Source organism: Vitis riparia, chromosome 9, assembly GCF_004353265.1.
Source record: "Vitis riparia cultivar Riparia Gloire de Montpellier isolate 1030 chromosome 9, EGFV_Vit.rip_1.0, whole genome shotgun sequence".
Taxonomy (NCBI): Eukaryota; Viridiplantae; Streptophyta; class Magnoliopsida; order Vitales; family Vitaceae; genus Vitis; species Vitis riparia.
This window is the reverse complement of record NC_048439.1, coordinates 7,157,739-7,178,458: the sequence shown is the minus strand read 5'-3', so window position 1 is coordinate 7,178,458 and position 20,720 is coordinate 7,157,739. Positions and strand designations below refer to the sequence as shown.

Sequence of the window (20,720 nt, the reverse complement as noted above, 5' to 3'; positions counted from 1 at the left end):
TTTTCGTGGGCTAAATCTTCTGTAGTTGTAGGCCCCTTGACTTTGTTTAACTTTGTGGACTGGTTGGGTTCTTGTTGAGGGTTGGTGAGTGCTTGTCCCTTTTGTTTCCTGTTTTTAGGTGACACTTGTATACTCTCTGTATGCTATGGGTCGCCTTTCAAGCACCCTTTATCTAATATATCCTTGTGCGTTTATCTATCAAAAATCTTCCATACAGTTCTACTATCTGTTATCCTTTGTGCTTCTTGGAGGTTTGATTTTTAAGGGTTCTTAGGCATTATGCACTTAATGGGGTGAATGCTTGGACGTATGATTTGGCCATTTTGCATGTTATAAGTCTTAACCAACAGATTTGTGATTTTGCTCTTGGCATTAGATATTGCTATTTCTCCTGGCTTTTGATGAAATCTATTCATACTTTTAGAGGCCATATCCACTTTTATTCTTATAAATAAGGATAGAATTTTCATGCTGTCAATTGTGTTCTCTTTTCAATTCTTGTCAACATGTTCCTCACAGTGGACTGTTCGCAGGTTTTTGCAATGCCAGAAACAGCTTTAGGACTCTTCCCTGATGTAGGCGCATCTTATTTCTTGTCAAGATTTCCTGGTTTCTTTGGTAATGCAAGTTATACCCTTGATTTATTTACACATGCCTGCAATCGATATTCTCATTTAGATCTCCAAACCAATTATCTGAGCTGCCTTTTTCTTTCAAGAGGTTGTAGGTTTTTTATTGTAAAATTCCTTTCTCATGTTTGATCAGAGAAATGGAAGTTATTTTATAAGCAGGAGAGTTATGCATCATATATAGTTCAATGTATTTTCTGATGAGTTCCATCATGGTTGGAAAGACTAAAGGCTTGAGATTTAAATCTTTTTGTTTCTTTCTTCTGTTAAAAAAAATTGAAATTAAATTTGGTTTCTTTAGAAGGATCATCTCTAACTTTTGTAACCTTGAATGTCATCGTCAATAAACGTAGGAAATGTTCTAGTTTCTTATTTCTGGGCATGGTATGGGACAAAACTGAAAGTTTATGTTCCCCAATGATTAAAAACTGTACCAGAATCCAATGAATAAGACTTTACAGCTCATGGCTAAAAAGGTTCAACTGTTTGGCCAGACCATATGGTCTGTTAGTTAAAACTGTTCAAATTCAAAAAGAAAAATTTCAAGAAAAAACAAAATGAAAATCATATACTGTCCCCTAAAAGCACAATACTTTGACGAAGGCTTCCATCTATGCACACACATCCTGTATGCTGTAACCTGTCAGGTTGTCCACCCAACTAACATTGACCTGAAATTTGCTGGTTAAGATGTTATCCATTGGGTTTATCACTAGAGTTTTGTTTTTTGTTTTTTTTTGGTGATAAGTTGGTTGGTTTACTGTCAGTTAACCAGTGATGATAATCTTACACACTGGATTGTGTGGAGAGAGAGGAACGCTGGGATTTTCGAGGACATTTGGAAGAAGCCAAAGATGACGTGGGATCAGCTTCATTTCTATGTTTCTTTTTGGGCTCATTGTACAGACATTTTTAAACCCTATCCTTTGAGTGTAATTCAGCTTAGTTGCTTTTCGATATCAACATCCTAGGTTAGGGTCTATAGGGTCAGAAGATGTTATGCATGTATAGGCATTTTGTACCTTTTGTATAGTCTTCCTTGGTTAGTGGAGGTTTACTTAGTTCTTTTGATTAGGTTTGTACATCATGGGGAGGATTCCTCATCCTTCTCATGTTTCTTTTCTCAATTAATACATATGTTTTGTTTCTGATAAAAATTAATAAAATAAAATAATCTTACACACAGAGTTGTCAGTTAATATTGTATTTTTAAGTTCTATATTTTGGGTTTTATCCTTAGGTATTGATTCGATCCATCTTTTGGACAGTCTCTATAATAAACCTATTAGCATATTTTAAATTCTCCACTTGACCGAAACTTATCATATTTAGGATTGAATTAAACAACCTAGCCTTATTGCATTTGAGATTCAATTAAACAACTTAGCCATATTGTATTTAGGATTTCAATTAAACAACATAGCCCTTTCAGCACTCATTTGAATTTTCGGGGACACCTGGTAACTGCTGTCTTTCCTCTCTGTAACATTTTACTCTCAAAGATGCTCATTTAGTTGTCTAGGGAACACCTCATTGGTTGCTTTCTGTAGTTTTCATCCCTAAAGTGATACTCTGGAAGTTGTGTTACAACTACTTTGGTTGATTGCTGGAATTTTTTTCAGGCTACAGGATGGCTTTAGTTTTTCTTGGTTGTCTGGATCTTGAGCTGATCTCAGCCTTGCTCTTAAGATACTTGGTTCTTTGAAATTTGATTAGATGGTGTTGGCTTTAATTCTTTTCCATCATGTTTGATCTTGGCCTTATCTGCTTTTCAAGTCCTTATAATTTTCCATCAGCCAATTTTTGTATCCCTCATTTTTTTGAGGCAAGGACAAATGTTGAATTTGGATTAATTTGTTTCTAAATGTCTCTTTGAGTGTTGTTAAATGTATGGTGGTCCACTTATGGTTCATATTAATCTATTATTTGCTTCTCAAGGTTATATAGCTTCCATTAAAGGGCAATGTTGATACCATATTCCCATGAAATTTCAAGAACAAAGCAATGCTAAGCTCAATCTATTGTAAGCTGCTTGAAATTTTGGGAGTTTGGAGGCAAAATTTTTATGTTGCTCTTTAAATCCTGAAATAAAACTAATTCCTTACTATTCAAATAAAAATCCATGAAATCATTCAAGTTAGAATATTCATTGGCTTATTAGGAACCTAGGTATCTGCTGCTCTTGATAAAGAGACCTTAGCTTCTCAATGCTTCGCCAAATGAAAAGAGGGAAAAAGAGAAAAATTAAATATTCTTGTTTCCAGGCTTGTATTTGCTCTAGCCTCTATCATCTGAGAATTGACCCAAAATGATATGTTGAAGTGCAGTGGAAGAGTGTTCAACCTGCACTGCTGGTTTGGTAATTTAGGTTCGAGTAACTGGTTGAATAGATTGATTGGAAGTCGGAACCTGCATAAAATATGTTGCCTGAAGGCTGCTTTATCGGCTTGCTATCTCATATGATATGTGTGTGGGAAAACCAATGAACTCTTTCTAGCATGCTTTGCTGACATGGCTTATTTCAAGACAAAAGGAAAAGAAAAGATCCATTTCACAAATTTCACTAATAAAATCACATTTTGAGTTAATGCATTCAGTTGCACCACAGCCCCATCTATATTGAAGGTGTTTGAAAAGGTATAGTACTTCTATGTCTATATGAATGTTTAAGAGCCTTATCATTTTCGTTGATGATTGTGATTGGAGTTCATTGATTGGGGCTATGGACTAATCATGAAAGAACTGCAATTGCCTTTTTTAACAATACATATATAAATTCTTTCTGTCTTGATTACTGTGCCTAACCTTAAAGAACTTTGCCAACTAATACTCATTTGTGCTATTCACTCATTTTTCCTCTACAAATCTGGCAGGAGAATATGTTGGTCTGACAGGTGCAAGGTTGGATGGTGCTGAAATGCTTGCATGCGGCCTTGCAACTCATTTTGTCCCTTCAGCAGTATACGTCTTGTCCCAAATCTCAATATGATTGTTATGTATTACACCAAGTTGAGAGCTCAAATAATAACAAAAAACAAAATATACTTCTCTGATTAAGGAATAATACTAGTTAGAAATGGTGACACGTGTTAACATGATTTAATTAATGTGAAACTGGGATGTGGCTAGCCAAATTGGGTTTATTTTGATGCTAATCTTTTGAGTTGCTTAAGTAACTTAAACTGAATGTTTCTTAATACTATGTGTATCTGAAGAGACAAATCCATGTCTACAACTGCTAACAATGAAGCAAACTTCTATTTTGATTTAGGTCTTTTACGAAAGGGTTAGGTCCATGGAGATTTATGAAAATTTGTTTTTGTTTTCAATAAGTAATAAATTTGTAAAGAATGCTAAAAAAGAGGAGTACTCACATATATGGAGGATATATAGGCAACATATGGTAAATGGAAATTAAAAGAAGAAACTACAATAATAAGCCTTAAGCCTCTTTGAAGTATTGGTGAGATCCATAGAAGCCAATGCCCCTTCCCTAAAATCACTAACCAAGGAAACAGAGATTTAAGAAAAACATCCCAGAAGTTCAGCTTTGCTAACACCAAAGCCTTCAAAAATTTGTGATCTCTCTCCCTCCAAAGTTACCAAGTTAAACACAAGGGGAACATCCTCCATAGTTTCCTCATCTTCTTCACAAGTTTCCATGCCAACTAGCCAAGTTAAAACACGAAGTGGCCATTCTTAACACTTTTCTCCTCTTCTTGACAAACTTGCCTGCCAAAGGTAAAAATCATTCCACTCTTTGAGTCTACCTTAATGAATTTCAAATAGCCCCCTTTCTCTTCCCTGGAATATTAATCGCCCTTCTCACCAAATTTTCCCATCCACTCATTTCCTTCATTATGTTTCTCTGTCAATTAAAAACCTCCAAAGCCATTTTCTTCACAAGCATTATAACAAAATCCATGCTGTTAAAACCAAGACCACCCTTTTCCTTGCAAGAAAAATAACCTTCCTTCGGATCAAGCACCCCTCTCCTCTCCATAACCAGCATCTCTTCCAGCCTGTAGAAAGTTCCCTTGGATTTTTCTCTGACCTTTTTCATATTGTTATTAGGATTACAAATGAAGAGATAAAATGAACAGCAAGCTTGAAAAAGTGCTCTTGTTAAGTTTTAGTTTGTCCCCTTAGAGAGATTTTGCCTCTTCCACCACAAGATACTTGCTTTAGGGCAATGAAGTATTCAATGATTAGCTGATTCTTCCTCAACTTTACACATATAGCATCTGTTTGACATTATCATCCCCTCCTTTTAAGTTGACAAATTGTTAAAATCCGTCCCCATGCTGCTTCCCATGCAAAGAATCCAACTCTCCCAAGTATCCAGGGACTCCAATCTTTTTTTCCTCAGACTAAGGAGTGGTAGAAGGATTTAACCGAGAACTTGCCACACCTAGACTCTTTCCACCCCATTCTGTCGTCCTTCTCTCTCCTAACTAAGCTCTTCATCAACTTCTATAAGAAGGTCATCACTCCTTCAATCTCCCAATCATGAAATTGTCTTAAGAAGTGGGGACTTCACTGACCACCCTCCCTAACTTGCTCCCACATCTCTACCACCCATGACTTTTTATCGTTAGCTATAGAGAATAATGTAAGAAAGAATTCTTCCGAAGATAAGTCTCCACACAATCTATCATTCCAAAATTTTACTCTTCTTCCATTGCAACCATAAAATGAGATCTGCTCATGAAGGACTCCCATCTATTTCTAATAGCCTTCCACATGCCCATACCATAACGATCCTTACACCCTTTGAACTCCAAGCCCATCTTCCCAACTTTTGTGCTATTACACTTTCCCATAGGGATTCCCCCTCAATTGCAAATCTTCGACTCCACTTGCCAAGAATTACCTTGTTTATAGTTGAGAGATTTTTAATGCTAAGGCCTCCATACTTTTTGTCCGAGTAGGCTATGGACCAATTAATCAGATGGGGATCAACCAACATTGAGAATCTAACAATAGAGTAAAAGCTAATCAATCCATTTTCTGCAGAAATTCATCCTCTAAGGAAATAGATATAAAATTCTTGGTTACATAATTAGCTTTCTCTTTAATATAGACCCAATGGCTTTATTTGCAATGAGCATGGTGTTTACAATTTGTTCCTCCACAAATGCATTTGAACCTCAGTAACTATTCCTCAATAACCCACTTGATCCGATAAGCTAGCATCCTCTGGTAGCTTTTTTTATTCCCTCCACCAAACTTTTGGTCTACACCCCTTATTCCTTACGCGCCTCCCTTCTTATAATTAGCACAACAAAGATCTTATTCATTTTTTTTTCCTTTTAGTTGAATTTCTAATTTGTGTTATTAGAATCTTTATTGAATTCCAAAAGAATTTAAGTCCTATTTGGTTTTCACTATTTGTTAGTCTCGTGTTAGAAGGTTTTGTCTTGGAAGTTTTTAAAAGTAAAAAATATGGTCTGTTAGTACAAAACAAATTTGATTGTGATTGCTGGTAATTTTTTGAGTTCTTACTTGTTCTTATCCTCTTTAGTTTTAGTGCTGCTACTATTAAAGTTCAATGGGTACTGTTGAATTTATTCTTATGACCTAAATTTCTACTTTCATAATGCTGAACCTCTTTCTATATTCAATTCTTTATTTGAACAGCCCAGAGTGGCAGAGCCTAAATTAGTCGCCCTCCAAAAATTTGAGCAATTTGTTTTTCTGGAATTCTAGCAGCTGACCTTAAAACCTAGAGTTTGACTTCCTTATCCGAGAACCCTAAACCATAGTCTTTCTAATTTCTTGGCTCACTAATCTTTTTAGATAGCATTTCAAGATTTACGTGTCGTCTTGTGTCACAATTATTCTGTATATGTGTTGTTCTGTAGCATTTGAGTGAACAACAAATGCATGATTGCTACATTGAAACCATGTAATGCCTCTCTGTTGAGGAGCACTTTGTCTTTTATTTTTCTTTGGAGTGATTTGCCTTCTTAATTCCTTTTTATGTGTCTTAATCAATGGACAGAGATTGTCTTCATTAGAAGCAGCACTTCACAAGTTAGATTCAAGTGATCCAGCCATTATTTCTGCGGTGATTGATGAATATTCGCTGCAACCTTATTTGAAAGACAAGAGTACGTACCACAGGTAAGTTCGTCTTAGCTCTTCCTCTTTAGGGTGTAATTAATTTGTCGTTGTGGATTGTTGTAAGCTATTTACCTTTTCCTATTCCTCATATAATTTATTGGTGACTGGAGTTCACATATGCCAAGAGGATACCAGATGTCTCTAGGATCAACAAAATTAGTATTGGAATTAGTGGTTTGTGCAATTATTTTATTATGAAATATATCATGTATCCTATAATGACCATATCAGTAAAGCAGGAGCAAAGATTTAACTGGAAGAATAACTAAAGCAAGACTAGAAGTAGTCCGGAAAATTGACAAAAATGCTACTGGGTAATCACACATTCCAAAGAAAGCTCAAAGCTGCAAAGTCTCAATTGGATTTTGACTAACTCAAAATAAATAAATAGACCAAAGACCATCATAATAAATCCTAGCACTTAACTTGAATAAATCCTAGGTATCAATTAAAAACCCTAGTAACCCATAAATTGCATAGAAACTTGTGTTGTTCAATGCTAAAATAGGATGAAACTGAATGGCACTGTACTATGGCATCGGGACAGTAACTCATTGCAGTAAATAAAAATCTCTCTGCCTTTCGTTACATTCTGACAAATATAAGACTTAATTTTGTCAAGTTTGGAAAATTAATATAAATAAACTTTCTTAGGCTCATTTGTTCTTATAAAGCCATTGGCCTTCTTTGTTGTGTTTTATGTTTAAGGAATGGAGGATCCAGGGACCAGCTTTTCCCCATTGCCTTTTTGCATTAGAGTTACGCTAGAGACTGTTTTTGATGGCTGGGATAGCATGAGCAGCTCCTAAAGGGAGGACCCTGAGGGCGGAGCTACCTTATCTATCTTGTGGTTTATTTGGGCTAGAGAGGAATGCCATGAACCTTTCACAATAGGAAGAGATCATTGGTTGATTTGTGGGAGAATATTATTCTCCCGCAACTCTTTAGCTTTCAGTCATCCAAAAGTTCCAGATTCTTCTGCAGTTACCTTGAATTATTTCACTGGAAAAGATCAGTATGCCTCTCATATAGGAGAGTAATAGAGATTCGGGTAGACTGGATTCCTCTGCTTGAAGGTGTGTTGAATACAAAAGCAGCCAGCTAGAGGCAATTTGCAGCCTCAGCTTGTCAGAGCATAGAAATAATAATCTTCACTACTAAATTGTAGAAGGGGCTTGTTGTGTTCCTTGAGCATGGTCTTGTGTCATGGATTGGTAAATTAAATATGAACTTGTGATTTTGTTGGGAGTCGGTGTTTGATTATGGTCTTGTGCCATCGATTAGTGAGTTAAAGATGACTTTGTGACTTCATGTTGGGAGTGTTGAAGTGTTTGATCATGATCTGTTTAATCTTATCCCATGCTTTGACATCTCTGAATCCTTTCCTTTTGCAAAACCATTTTTGGCTAATCCAACATATCCTTGTCATTCCCTTAAGATTGGTGCCTTTAAAATGTAACTTCTGATTGTCATTCATCCCTAGTCTATGAAGCTAATTTGTCAAATAGTTTACCTAACTGTCATAGTTTTGTAATCGGAGGTTTCATTAAACTAGACACACCTCTTGATCCATTTATTGAAATTTTCTTGCCTTGCTTCTCCAAACCTCTGATGCAAGAATTGGTAATGCATTGAAGGATGGGGCTTAAATTCTCCTCTTAAAGTGACCACTTGATCCATTTGACCAATATGTGGTTGGAGCAAGTGCTTATGCAAGTGATTGGATTCGTTCCATGTGAAATTGAGGAAGGAATGGGCCAAACAGTTGATTAGGACACCAGGCAGAAATTGGACTAGAACTAAAGGATCCCAACTCTTGAGTAGCAGCTATCCAACAATATATTTGCCAAGTACAACAGTGGACATTCTATGCACACTTTCATTTTCTCTATGGTAGTTAGGAACTTAGGAATGATCTGTACTTCGTTTTCAAGCCAAATAATGCCTCTGTAATCTTGTTAAAGACTTCAAACTTACAAAGAAAAGAAATGCTCTTCTGTTCTTGTAACCATGCTAATTAAATGAATCAAGAAAATTTAAGGTTTAGGAGAGATGGTATATTTTACTTTGTCAGACTTATGCCTGAATAATGCTAATAATAGTACAAGAACAGGGACAAGAATGTAGAGAGACAAGAAACTTGACATTTCAACTCTTACTCCAAATAAAGCTCAGAGCTGCTACTTCTCTATAAATGCTTGATAATATGAAATAGATGATTGCAGCTCTTTTGGTAGACTAGAAACTCTAATAGTAAATAAGTCTATCCCTTGAAAAAACTAATCTTATCCATCATTCCAACCTAAGGGGAAAAAAAACAGATAAGAAAAAGAACGAACAAGATGCATTATTTTCGTTGTTACAAATGTATAATAGCATGAATAATACCTTCATCAATAGTGCTACTTGTATTTTGCACCAGTAGCATAAATAGTTCTGCTAAATAACTCTTCATGCTGATGTTTTAGTAACCTGAAATGTTCACTGATTTGTAAAGTTGAAATATAGACAATTTAGGACTCAAAATAAAGCACCTAAAAAAAATGCATTTAGTTTACTCATTATTGCAATGCATGCATGCAAAGGGTATGGAGGACACACTAACATAATTGCCCTAGTCTGGTTAGAGAAGATATACCCTATATGGAAGCCAAAACTATGAAGTCAATTATTAGCAAACCTAGGGTAATCACCTAAGAGGGGAAAGGGAGGGGGGGGAGGGGGGGGAGGGGAGTGGTGTTTCTCTTTTTCAAAATTTCAAACTCAAACTATGTGGTTCTACACCAAACATGCATATGTACCTGATCTCCAAGCTCCAATCCAAGCCTTGAGGTTTCTCTACTAAAGAAGGATTCTCCTCAAACCAAGGACGCCTTGAACTTTACATGCCAATAGACTTTTACAATTTCTTCAATTCTTCTTACAAATAGTCTCACGCTCCACTCTCTCTTACACAAGAGCAATAAATGGACTATGGTGGGATTGAAAAAACTAGCATTGCAAATTGATTATAAGTGAAAAGGTCACTAGCATTGTAAATTGTTAGTAAGAGTTGCTAGATTGGTGACCTGTATTTTCCTATTATTCTGGGTTGTTACAACAATTATGAACCATCTATTACAGAAATATAATTAACCCAATTATAATGTAATTATCCACAAGTATCAATATACAAGAAAGAGTTTAAAGGATCATCTCTATCAATGCTATGTTCCAATACCCTATTATGGTATCAAAGCTTGAAGCTCACTCATGGGGAAAATATCTTCCATAGCCATCACTGCCCTATCTGAAGAAATGAAGCTATCTCCAATTGTTCCACCTATTCAAGTTACCAATCCTCCCAAGCAACTCGTTACCATGAAGTTGGATGATACATATTTTTCCTGGAAACATCAGGTTCTTATTGTAATCAAAGGTTATGGAATAGCAAACTTCATTTCAGAAGCTATGATTCCTCCTTTGGAATTTCTCGAGGAAGGTGGAACTAAAGTGATCAATCCTGCATATATTGTTTTTGAAAGGCAAGATAATCTACTTGTTTCTTGGTTGTTAGCCTCAATTAGCCTTGGAATGTTGTCTCAACTCATTAGATGTGACCGTGCAAAATAAGTTTGGAGAAGAGTATAACAGATTTTTTCTTCTCAAAGGCAAAGGTAACACAATACAATTTCAAGTTGCAAAGTCAAAAGAAAGGTGGTTTGTCAATGAAAAATTACTTGATTAAAATGGAAACTTATTCATACATATTATCTTCATCTGAACATAATATTTATGAGGATCAGATCTTGGCAATTTTAGCTGGTTTTGGTCCAGAATATGATTTTGTTGTTGCTATGATCACTTCCCATGAAGATCCATATTCTTTGAAAGTTGTTTCATCTTTGTTGCTTGCTCAAGAACATATGATCAAACAAAATTCAATCTCTTTTACAGAAACATAGCCATCTGTCAATCTATCTACACAAGGTGCCCGAGGAAACAATCAAATCTTTCAAAGAGGTTGGGGTGGAAACCATAGCCAGGGTTGTGGTGGTAGCCATGGCAAGGGACGCACTTGGGGGCATTCAAAACCAAAATTATGTGGAAAATATAGGCTTATAGTGTACAAATGCTACTACTGTTTCACCATATCATTTATTGGATTGAACAACGATGGAACTCCTTCATCTGGAAACTCCAACAATCATGCTTCTAATTCCAACTTAATGTTGGCAATGGTTGCTACTCCTAATACTATCAATGATGGCAATTGGTATCTTGATTCAAGTGCAACAAATCACATTACCAATGACCCAAATAATCTTAACTTAGGCAGTGAGTACCATGTTAAGAACAAGTTACATGTAGGGAGTGGTGTAGATCTGCATATTAGACATAGAGGCCATTATATGGTTTCTCCTTCAACATCTTCTGCTAACCAATTTAATTCTAAACAATTTTATCTTAAAAACCTCTTGCATGTACCTTGATTTCATCCTTTGTTTTGTGTTGTAAAGGATCAAGTGACAGGAACAACAGTTCTCAGAGGAAATCTGCATGGAGGATTATATAGATTCAATCTCACAACTCAATACACCGGTGCTAGAGTTTCTCCTTCTACTAGAATCTTTTCAAATCAACTTAATGTCATTCATCTTCAACTTTTAGTGGCTGATTGTTCAATAAAGTCTCAAACCTCAAGTTCTGATCATTCATGTCAAAATTCAATTTCTTGTCAATGAAATAATTTTGTGATTGATTTGCAGCTCAAATGGCTTGGACACCTTGCCTAGAAAGTAGTTCAATAAGTGTTAACTTTTCACAATATAACTCATCATTCTAATAAATTTCCTTTAGTTTGCTCAGCCTGTCAAATGGGAAAAAGTCATAAACTTCCCTTTCCTAAGTCTTGCACTAAATACATTTCACCTCTTCAATTTGTTGTTGATGTGCGGGGTGCAACTCCGGTTCTTGTTAGGCTTTGTGGAGCCTAGTTTTGTTTGATCCAATTTGACGACCCGACCCGAATAATATTGTATGGCTTTTTAATGGGAGATTTATTGAGGCCTGTTGGGCCGTTTAGCCCATTGTGGAACCACCCTTTTTTATTAGGGTTTTTTTAGTGTGGTGGGGTTGTCGTGTTATATATATAGAGAGAATATTGTAGCCGCCTTATTGTACTCTGTATTCTTCCCTGATAATAGTGATATCCCTGCAACTCCGTGGACGTAGGCAAATTGCCGAACCACGTAAATACTGTCTTGTGCGTGTGATTATCTTTTCTTTGGCGTGTGTTTTCTTTAATTTTGTTTCTCACGGGTTGGGAATTCGGTTTAATTCCCTACAACTGGTATCAGAGCCTAGGGTTAGGTTTGAGTGGGAGCAATGGCAGAGGAAGCAGGAAAGGCGTCTGGAATAGAAAAGTTTGATGGCACAGACTTTGCGTATTGGAGGATGCAGATTGAAGATTATCTCTATGGGAGGAAATTGCATCTACCTCTTTTGGGGACAAAACCTGAGAGTATGAAGGCTGAGGAATGGGCGCTTCTTGACAGACAGGTTCTAGGAGTTATTAGGTTAACTCTGTCTAGGTCTGTTGCACATAATGTTGTAAAGGAGAAGACCACAGCAGATTTGATGAAGGCTTTGTCCGGTATGTATGAAAAGCCGTCCGCAAACAATAAGGTGCATCTGATGAAGAAATTGTTTAATTTGAAGATGGCAGAGAATGCATCAGTAGCACAACATCTGAATGAATTTAATACAATCACAAATCAATTGTCGTCTGTAGAAATTGATTTTGATGATGAGATTCGTGCTCTGATCGTCTTGGCTTCTTTGCCAAACAGTTGGGAGGCAATGAGGATGGCAGTAAGCAATTCTACGGGAAAGGAAAAGCTCAAGTACAATGATATACGAGATTTAATTCTGGCTGAGGAGATTCGCCGAAGAGATGCAGGTGAAACCTCAGGATCTGGTTCTGCCCTAAACCTTGAGACAAGAGGTAGAGGTAATAACAGAAATTCAAATCAGGGTAGATCAAATTCCAGAAATTCTAATCGGAACAGAAGCAAATCTAGATCAGGCCAACAAGTACAATGCTGGAATTGTGGGAAAACAGGTCACTTTAAAAGGCAATGCAAAAGCCCTAAGAAGAAGAATGAAGATGATTCTGTTAATGCTATAACAGAAGAGGTACAAGATGCATTACTTCTTGCAGTAGACAGTCCACTTGATGATTGGGTTTTGGATTCAGGAGCTTCGTTTCATACCACTCCACACCGAGAAATCATACAGAATTATGTTGCAGGTGATTTTGGTAAGGTGTATTTGGCTGATGGTTCAGCCTTGGATGTTGTGGGTCTGGGAGACGTCCGGATATCGTTGCCCAATGGGTCTGTTTGGTTACTGGAGAAGGTTCGACATATTCCTGACCTGAGGAGGAATCTAATTTCTGTTGGACAACTTGATGATGAAGGACATGCAATACTATTTGTTGGTGGTACTTGGAAGGTTGCAAAGGGAGCTAGGGTATTGGCTCGTGGAAAGAAGACTGGTACTTTGTATATGACCTCATGTCCAAGAGACACAATTGCAGTTGCTGATGCAAGTACTGATACAAGCCTATGGCATCGTAGACTTGGTCACATGAGTGAGAAAGGGATGAAGATGCTGTTGTCAAAAGGAAAACTACCAGAATTGAAATCCATTGATTTTGACATGTGTGAAAGTTGCATCTTAGGAAAACAAAAAAAGGTAAGCTTCTTGAAAACTGGCAGGACACCGAAGGCTGAAAAATTGGAACTAGTACACACTGATTTGTGGGGGCCTTCTCCGGTTGCATCCCTAGGAGGTTCAAGGTACTACATCACTTTTATTGATGACTCAAGTAGAAAGGTATGGGTTTATTTTCTAAAAAATAAATCTGATGTATTTGAAACTTTTAAGAAGTGGAAGGCCATGGTTGAGACAGAAACAGGTTTGAAAGTAAAATGTTTGAGGTCAGATAATGGAGGAGAGTACATAGATGGAGGGTTCAATGAGTATTGTGCTGCACAGGGAATTAGGATGGAGAAGACCATTCCTGGGACACCACAGCAGAATGGTGTGGCTGAGCGCATGAACAGAACTCTCAATGAGCGTGCTAGAAGTATGAGGTTGCATGCTGGACTACCAAAAACTTTTTGGGCTGATGCTGTTAGCACTGCAGCTTACCTGATAAACCGAGGACCATCAGTTCCCATGGAGTTCAGACTTCCTGAGGAGGTTTGGAGCGGTAAAGAGGTGAAGTTTTCACATTTAAAAGTTTTTGGTTGTGTTTCTTATGTTCATATTGTTTCTGATGCTCGTAGCAAACTTGATGTAAAGTCAAAAATATGTTTTTTTCATTGGCTATGGTGATGAGAAATTTGGCTATAGGTTTTGGGATGAACAAAATAGGAAAATCATCAGAAGTAGAAATGTGATATTTAATGAACAGGTTATGTACAAGGACAGGTCAACTGTAGTGTCAGATGTTACAGAGATAGATCAAAAGAAATCTAAGTTTGTCAACTTAGATGAATTGACTGAAAGTACTGTCCAGAAAGGGGGTGAAGAAGATAAGGAGAATGTAAATTCACAGGTAGATCTGAGTACACCTGTAGTTGAAGTTCGCAGATCTTCCAGGAACATTAGACCTCCGCAGCGTTATTCACCTGTTTTAAATTATCTCCTGTTGATTGATGGCGGTGAGCCAGAGTGTTATGATGAAGCCTTGCAAGATGAGAATTCAAGCAAGTGGGAGTTAGCCATGAAGGATGAGATGGATTCCTTGTTAGGGAATCAGACATGGGAATTGACTGAATTGCCAGTAGGAAAGAAGGCTTTGCACAACAAGTGGGTATACAGAATAAAGAATGAGCATGATGGTAGTAAACGTTACAAGGCCAGATTAGTTGTTAAAGGGTTCCAGCAGAAGGAGGGCATTGACTACACAGAGATATTTTCTCCAGTTGTGAAAATGTCAACAATCAGACTTGTACTAGGAATGGTGGCTGCAGAAAACTTACATCTTGAGCAGTTAGATGTGAAGACAGCATTCCTTCATGGTGACTTGGAGGAAGACCTTTACATGATTCAGCCAAAAGGGTTCATTGTTCAGGGACAAGAGAATCTAGTCTGCAAACTGAGAAAAAGCTTGTATGGCCTTAAACAAGCTCCTAGACAGTGGTACAAGAAGTTTGACAGTTTTATGCATAGAATTGGGTTCAAGAGATGTGAAGCTGATCACTGTTGCTATGTTAAGTCTTTTGACAATTCTTACATCATATTACTGTTGTATGTGGATGATATGCTTATTGCAGGGTCTGACATTGAGAAGATTAATAATCTGAAGAAGCAATTGTCCAAACAATTTGCAATGAAGGATTTGGGAGCTGCAAAGCAAATCCTTGGTATGAGAATCATTAGAGATAAGGCTAATGGTACATTGAAGCTTTCACAATCAGAGTATGTGAAGAAAGTTCTCAGCAGGTTCAACATGAATGAAGCTAAACCAGTGAGCACACCCTTGGGGAGCCATTTCAAACTAAGCAAAGAACAGTCACCGAAGACAGAAGAAGAAAGGGACCATATGAGCAAGGTGCCCTATGCCTCAGCTATTGGTAGCTTGATGTATGCTATGGTGTGTACAAGGCCAGACATTGCACATGCAGTGGGAGTTGTGAGCAGATTCATGAGTAGGCCTGGAAAGCAGCATTGGGAGGCAGTCAAGTGGATTCTAAGATATCTGAAGGGTTCATTAGATACATGTCTTTGCTTCACAGGTGCAAGTTTGAAATTGCAGGGTTATGTAGATGCTGATTTTGCTGGTGATATTGATAGTAGAAAGAGTACTACTGGGTTTGTTTTTACTCTAGGTGGTACAGCTATATCATGGGTTTCAAATCTACAAAAAATTGTTACTTTGTCTACTACAGAAGCTGAGTATGTTGCAGCAACTGAAGTTGGAAAGGAGATGATTTGGCTACATGGTTTCTTAGATGAATTGGGTAAGAAGCAGGAGATGGGCATTCTACACAGTGACAGTCAGAGTGCAATTTTTCTTGCCAAAAATTCGGCTTTTCATTCAAAGTCGAAACATATACAAACAAAATACCACTTTATCCGTTATCTTGTTGAGGATAAACTGGTAATACTTGAGAAGATTTGTGGATCTAAGAACCCTGCAGACATGTTGACTAAGGGTGTCACTATTGAGAAGTTGAAGCTGTGCGCAGCTTCAATTGGTCTTCTAGCTTGAGGACAGGAGGATGAGTTGTAGGGATGAGGGACTGTTTCTTGGAGGATAGCGGTTTGATGTTGGTGATTGGACTAGTCTCCAAGTGGGAGATTTGTTAGGCTTTGTGGAGCCTAGTTTTGTTTGATCCAATTTGACGACCCGACCCGAATAATATTGCATGGCTTTTTAATGGGAGATTTATTGAGGCCTGTTGGGCCGTTTAGCCCATTGTGGAACCACCCTTTTTTATTAGGGTTTTTTTAGTGTGGTGGGGTTGTCGTGTTATATATATAGAGAGAATATTGTAGCCGCCTTATTGTACTCTGTATTCTTCCCTGATAATAGTGATATCCCTGCAACTCCGTGGACGTAGGCAAATTGCCGAACCACGTAAATACTGTCTTGTGCGTGTGATTATCTTTTCTTTGGCGTGTGTTTTCTTTAATTTTGTTTCTCACGGGTTGGGAATTCGGTTTAATTCCCTACAAAGTGTCCTAAATTCCTAATTAGTATAGATTCCTTTTTGTAAAGAATATTATATAGAATATTTCTAAGTTGATATATTATTGTAATATTAGACTTCCTTATAAAATAAGGAAGGTTGTTGGAAATATCTCTATAAATATTCTAGGTCATGAGGGGAAAAAGTTATGAGATGGAGATGGGCCTGTAGAGACTATACAAGGTGGATAGAGATGTGAGGAAGAACGGGAGGTACCCGGTGGAGCGAGATGGCTCGTAGCAAGGTATGGATACAAGGAGTGGGGAAACATGGGATGTTTCGGGAACCCAATAGTTGTATCTAGTTCTGTCCTCTGTAATATTCTCTATTGTATAGTGGAATCATTATCTCTCATCCGTGGACGTAGGCATGGTTGGCCGAACCACGTTAAAACCTCGTGTACCGTATGTGTGATTGTTTTATCTTTGTGTTCTTGAACTAACATTGTTGGCATCAAAGCTTTCGTTGGCACTACAACTGGTATCAGAGCTTGGGTTGAAGAATTCTGGAAGAGCAAAAGATCACAAAGCACACAAGATGAAAATAAAAGGAAGAACGGAAGGTTGTTGGCACTACAACTGGTATCAGAGCTTGGATTGAAGATTTCTAGAAGAGCAAAAGATCACAAAGCACACAAGATGAAAACAAAAGGAATTTTCACTGAAGGTGGAGTCGATTGCTCTCTCGTGGTGATATGATACAAAAAGGTTTGTGTCATGGAGAGATTGAAGATTAACTTCATGGAATTTGGTCCAAGGTGGAGATTGTTAGGAAGTGTCCTAAATTCCTAATTAGTATAGATTCCTTTTTGTAAAGAATATTATATAGAATATTTCTAAGTTGATATATTATTGTAATATTAGACTTCCTTATAAAATAAGGAAGGTTGTTGGAAATATCTCTATAAAATATTCTTTACAAAAAGGAATCTATACTAATTAGGAATTTAGGACACTTCCTCACAGTTCTTTCTCTAAATGCTTTTCAGTTTTATGTGTTGTTTGTTTATGCTTACTCTAATACATATGGATATATTTTCTTAGATGCAAATCTGATGCATACCAGTCTTTTCTTCATTTGTAAGGCTCAGGTTGAACTACAACTAAATCAGAAAATCAAAATCCTATTAACTGACATGGGAGGTGACTTTATAGCTCTCACCTCTTTCCTTAACTCTTGTGGTATCTGCATATGCACTCTTACCCTCATACTTCTGAGCAAAATGGTCTATTTAAATGTAAACATCGTCACATAGTTGAATTAGGGCTTACTCTTCCTGCTCAAGCTTCCTTACCTCTAAAATTCTGGTTTGAATCTTTGGTCACTGTTGTGTTCCTTATTAATAGGCGTTTACCTAACACAATCCTGCAGCAAAGATAACCTTTGGAAGTATTGTTTCACATTCAACCTGATTATAATTTCTTAAAGGTATTTGGATAAACTTATTATCGTCACTTAAGACTTTATAACAGTCATAAGTTACAATACCATTCTTTTCCCTACACATTTCTTGGCTATAGTGATGTCCAAAAGGTTATTAAATCCTAACTCCTGATTGAAGAATCTACATCTTATGACATGTTGTGTTTGATGAATTTACATTTCCTTTTGCTTCAAAACCACATAGCCAGACTTCTTCCTCATCTACCATTGATAATAAGTTGCATCTCCTTCCATCTCCTATACTAAAACCTTTGCTAACATCATCTAATGATTCACCTAGCCACCATCCTATTGAGTCTCCCACTACAACACCTTTTTCTCCCCTTCACCTGTGCCAACTCCTAAACCTGATTCTTCATCAACTTCCTCACATGTTTTATCCAAATCTGTCCATGATTGAAGTAATGCTCCATTACCCACTAACTTACATCCTATGGTTACTCGTAATGAAAAGAGGAATTTTCAAGCCTAAAGCCTATGCTGCCACTGATCTATCTATAAGTGAACCCACTTATATTGATAAGGCTTTAAGTTGTAATCATTGGAAGACTGCTATGTTAGATGAATACGAGACCTTGCCTAAGAATAAAACTTAGTCTCTTGTAAATTGACCTCCTAATAGGAAGGTTGCTGGCTGCAAGTGGGTCTTAAAAATAAAAAGAAATCCTGATGGTTCAATTTCAAGATACAAAGTTTGTTTGTTAGTTAAGGGCTTTTACCAACAAACTGGCTTTGATTTCACTAAAACATTTAGCCCAGTGGTGCAATTAGTAAAAAATAGAGTGGTTCTTACAAATGCTTTGGATGGAGGATGGGAGATTAGACAACTTGATATTAATAATGCATTTCTCAATGGGATTTTGCAAGAAGACGTGCTTATGCAGCAACCACTTGATTTTGAACAATACAACCAGCAAGTGTGCAAGCTTCATAAAGCATTATATGGCTTGAAACAATCCCCTCAAGCCCAATTTGAAAATTTTTAGTCTTCCTTGCTTCAACTTGGTTTTGCATCCTCTAAAAGTAGATTACTTATTGTTATGTTGACTCTGCTGAGGGATTTCAGAACTTCTACTGAGGATGATACAGTGAGATGGAAAGGGGAAGGCAATGGCGTTTTTGGGGCTAAGGGGGCCTATAAATTGCTGGTGGGGTCTTCAGCCTGTGCCTTCCCGAATAGACGCATTTGGTTGGATAAGGTCCCAACAAAAGTGTCTTTTTTTGCTTGGGAAGCCTCGTGGGGGAAGATCCTCACCTTGGATAAGCTTCAGAGAAGGGGGTGGCAACTCCCGAATCGATGTTTTTTGTGCGGCTGCGAAGAGGAAAATGCGGATCATATTCTAGTTCACTGTACAGTGGTTAAATCTCTTTGGGAGATTGCACTCGCTATTTTTGGAGTCCAGTGGGTGTTCCCAAATTCAGTTATAGATGTGCTTCTTAGTTGGAGGGGTTCTTTTGTGGGAAAAAAAAGGAAAAATACATGGAATTCCATTCCGTTGTGTATATTTTGGACGGTGTGGAAGGAAAGAAACCGGTTAGCGTTTAGAGGAGGGTCTTTAGATATTCAAAAATTCAAGAATTTTTTTGTATGTAATTTGTGGAGGTGGGCTAGGGTGTACATTGGTGAGGATTCATATTCTCTTTAGGCTTTTTAGAGTGGCTTGCGGTCACTTGAGGGTGGGTGAGGTTGTGGCAGCCTTTCTTCTTGGGCTTTTGAGTATACTACCTGTATACATGCGGCTTATCAGCCTTCATTAATATATTCTGATGTTTATCTATCAAAAAAAAAGTAGATTACTTATTGTCTTCCAATTTACAACCAAGTCTTGTGTCATTGCCGTAGTCCATGTGGATGATATCATTATCACAAGAAGTGATAGTCCAGAATTGACCAAATTGATCTCTTGTCTCAATGTTGTTTTCTCTCTTAAGGATCTTGGTAAAATCAACTATGTTCTTGGGATACAAGTCCAACACATTGATTATGGGTTGCATTTGTCTCAAAAGAAGTACATCACTGACCTTCTATAGAAAGTCAACATGTTAAATTCCAAGCCTCTGCCTACACCTATGATATCTAGTCTACAACTCTCCTCTCTCATGGGTGATTTGATTCTGAATGGTCATGAGTATAGAAATGTGGTAAGAGCATTGCAATACACTACTATAACATAGCCTAAGATATTCTATACTGTTCATAAAGTCTGCAAATTTATGCATCTGTTAGATACTCACTGGAAAGTTGTTAAAAGGGTTTTAAGATGCCTAAATAGTACTGTTGAATTTAGTCTTTCATTTACAATAGTTGATAGGTTGGGTTTGATTGGATATTTAAATGCAGATTAGGGGAGTAACCTAGATGACAGGAGGTCAACCATTGGATTTTGTGTATACTTTGGTCACAATATTGTTTTGTGATCATCTAAGAAGCAACATACAGTTTCAAGATGAAGCACCAAAGTTGAGTACAAGTCTTGCTTCTGTTACCTCTGAAATTTCGTGGTTACAATCATTGTTATAAGAACTTGAAATTCCTCAACCAAGGAGTCCAATGGTTTGGTGTGACAATTTAAGCATAATAGCAATGTCTACAAATTTTATATTGCATTCTAGAACTAAACATATAAAGTTGGATCTCTATTTTGTGTGTGAAAAAGTCTTAGCCAAGAAGTTGGCAGTCTAACATTCTCCTACCATAGATCAAACTACAGACATATTGACTAAACCAATTTTCTTAGCTCATATTGTGAGATTACGTGACAACCTAAGTATGAGG

The 20,720-nt window shown here is 37.2% G+C and overlaps 1 protein-coding gene across 1 annotated transcript in view; it reads left to right on the top strand.

Annotated features, from left to right (window-relative positions):
• The window catches only part of LOC117922589 (3-hydroxyisobutyryl-CoA hydrolase 1-like), a 49,527-nt gene that overhangs the window by 14,685 nt on the left and 14,122 nt on the right, over positions 1 to 20,720 (top strand). The window contains exons 7-9 of the mRNA XM_034840749.1: positions 534 to 618; positions 3,503 to 3,588; positions 6,634 to 6,755. Of these exons, the coding sequence (XP_034696640.1) occupies positions 534 to 618; positions 3,503 to 3,588; positions 6,634 to 6,755 (293 nt within the window). The remainder of the gene's footprint in view (positions 1 to 533; positions 619 to 3,502; positions 3,589 to 6,633; positions 6,756 to 20,720) is intronic.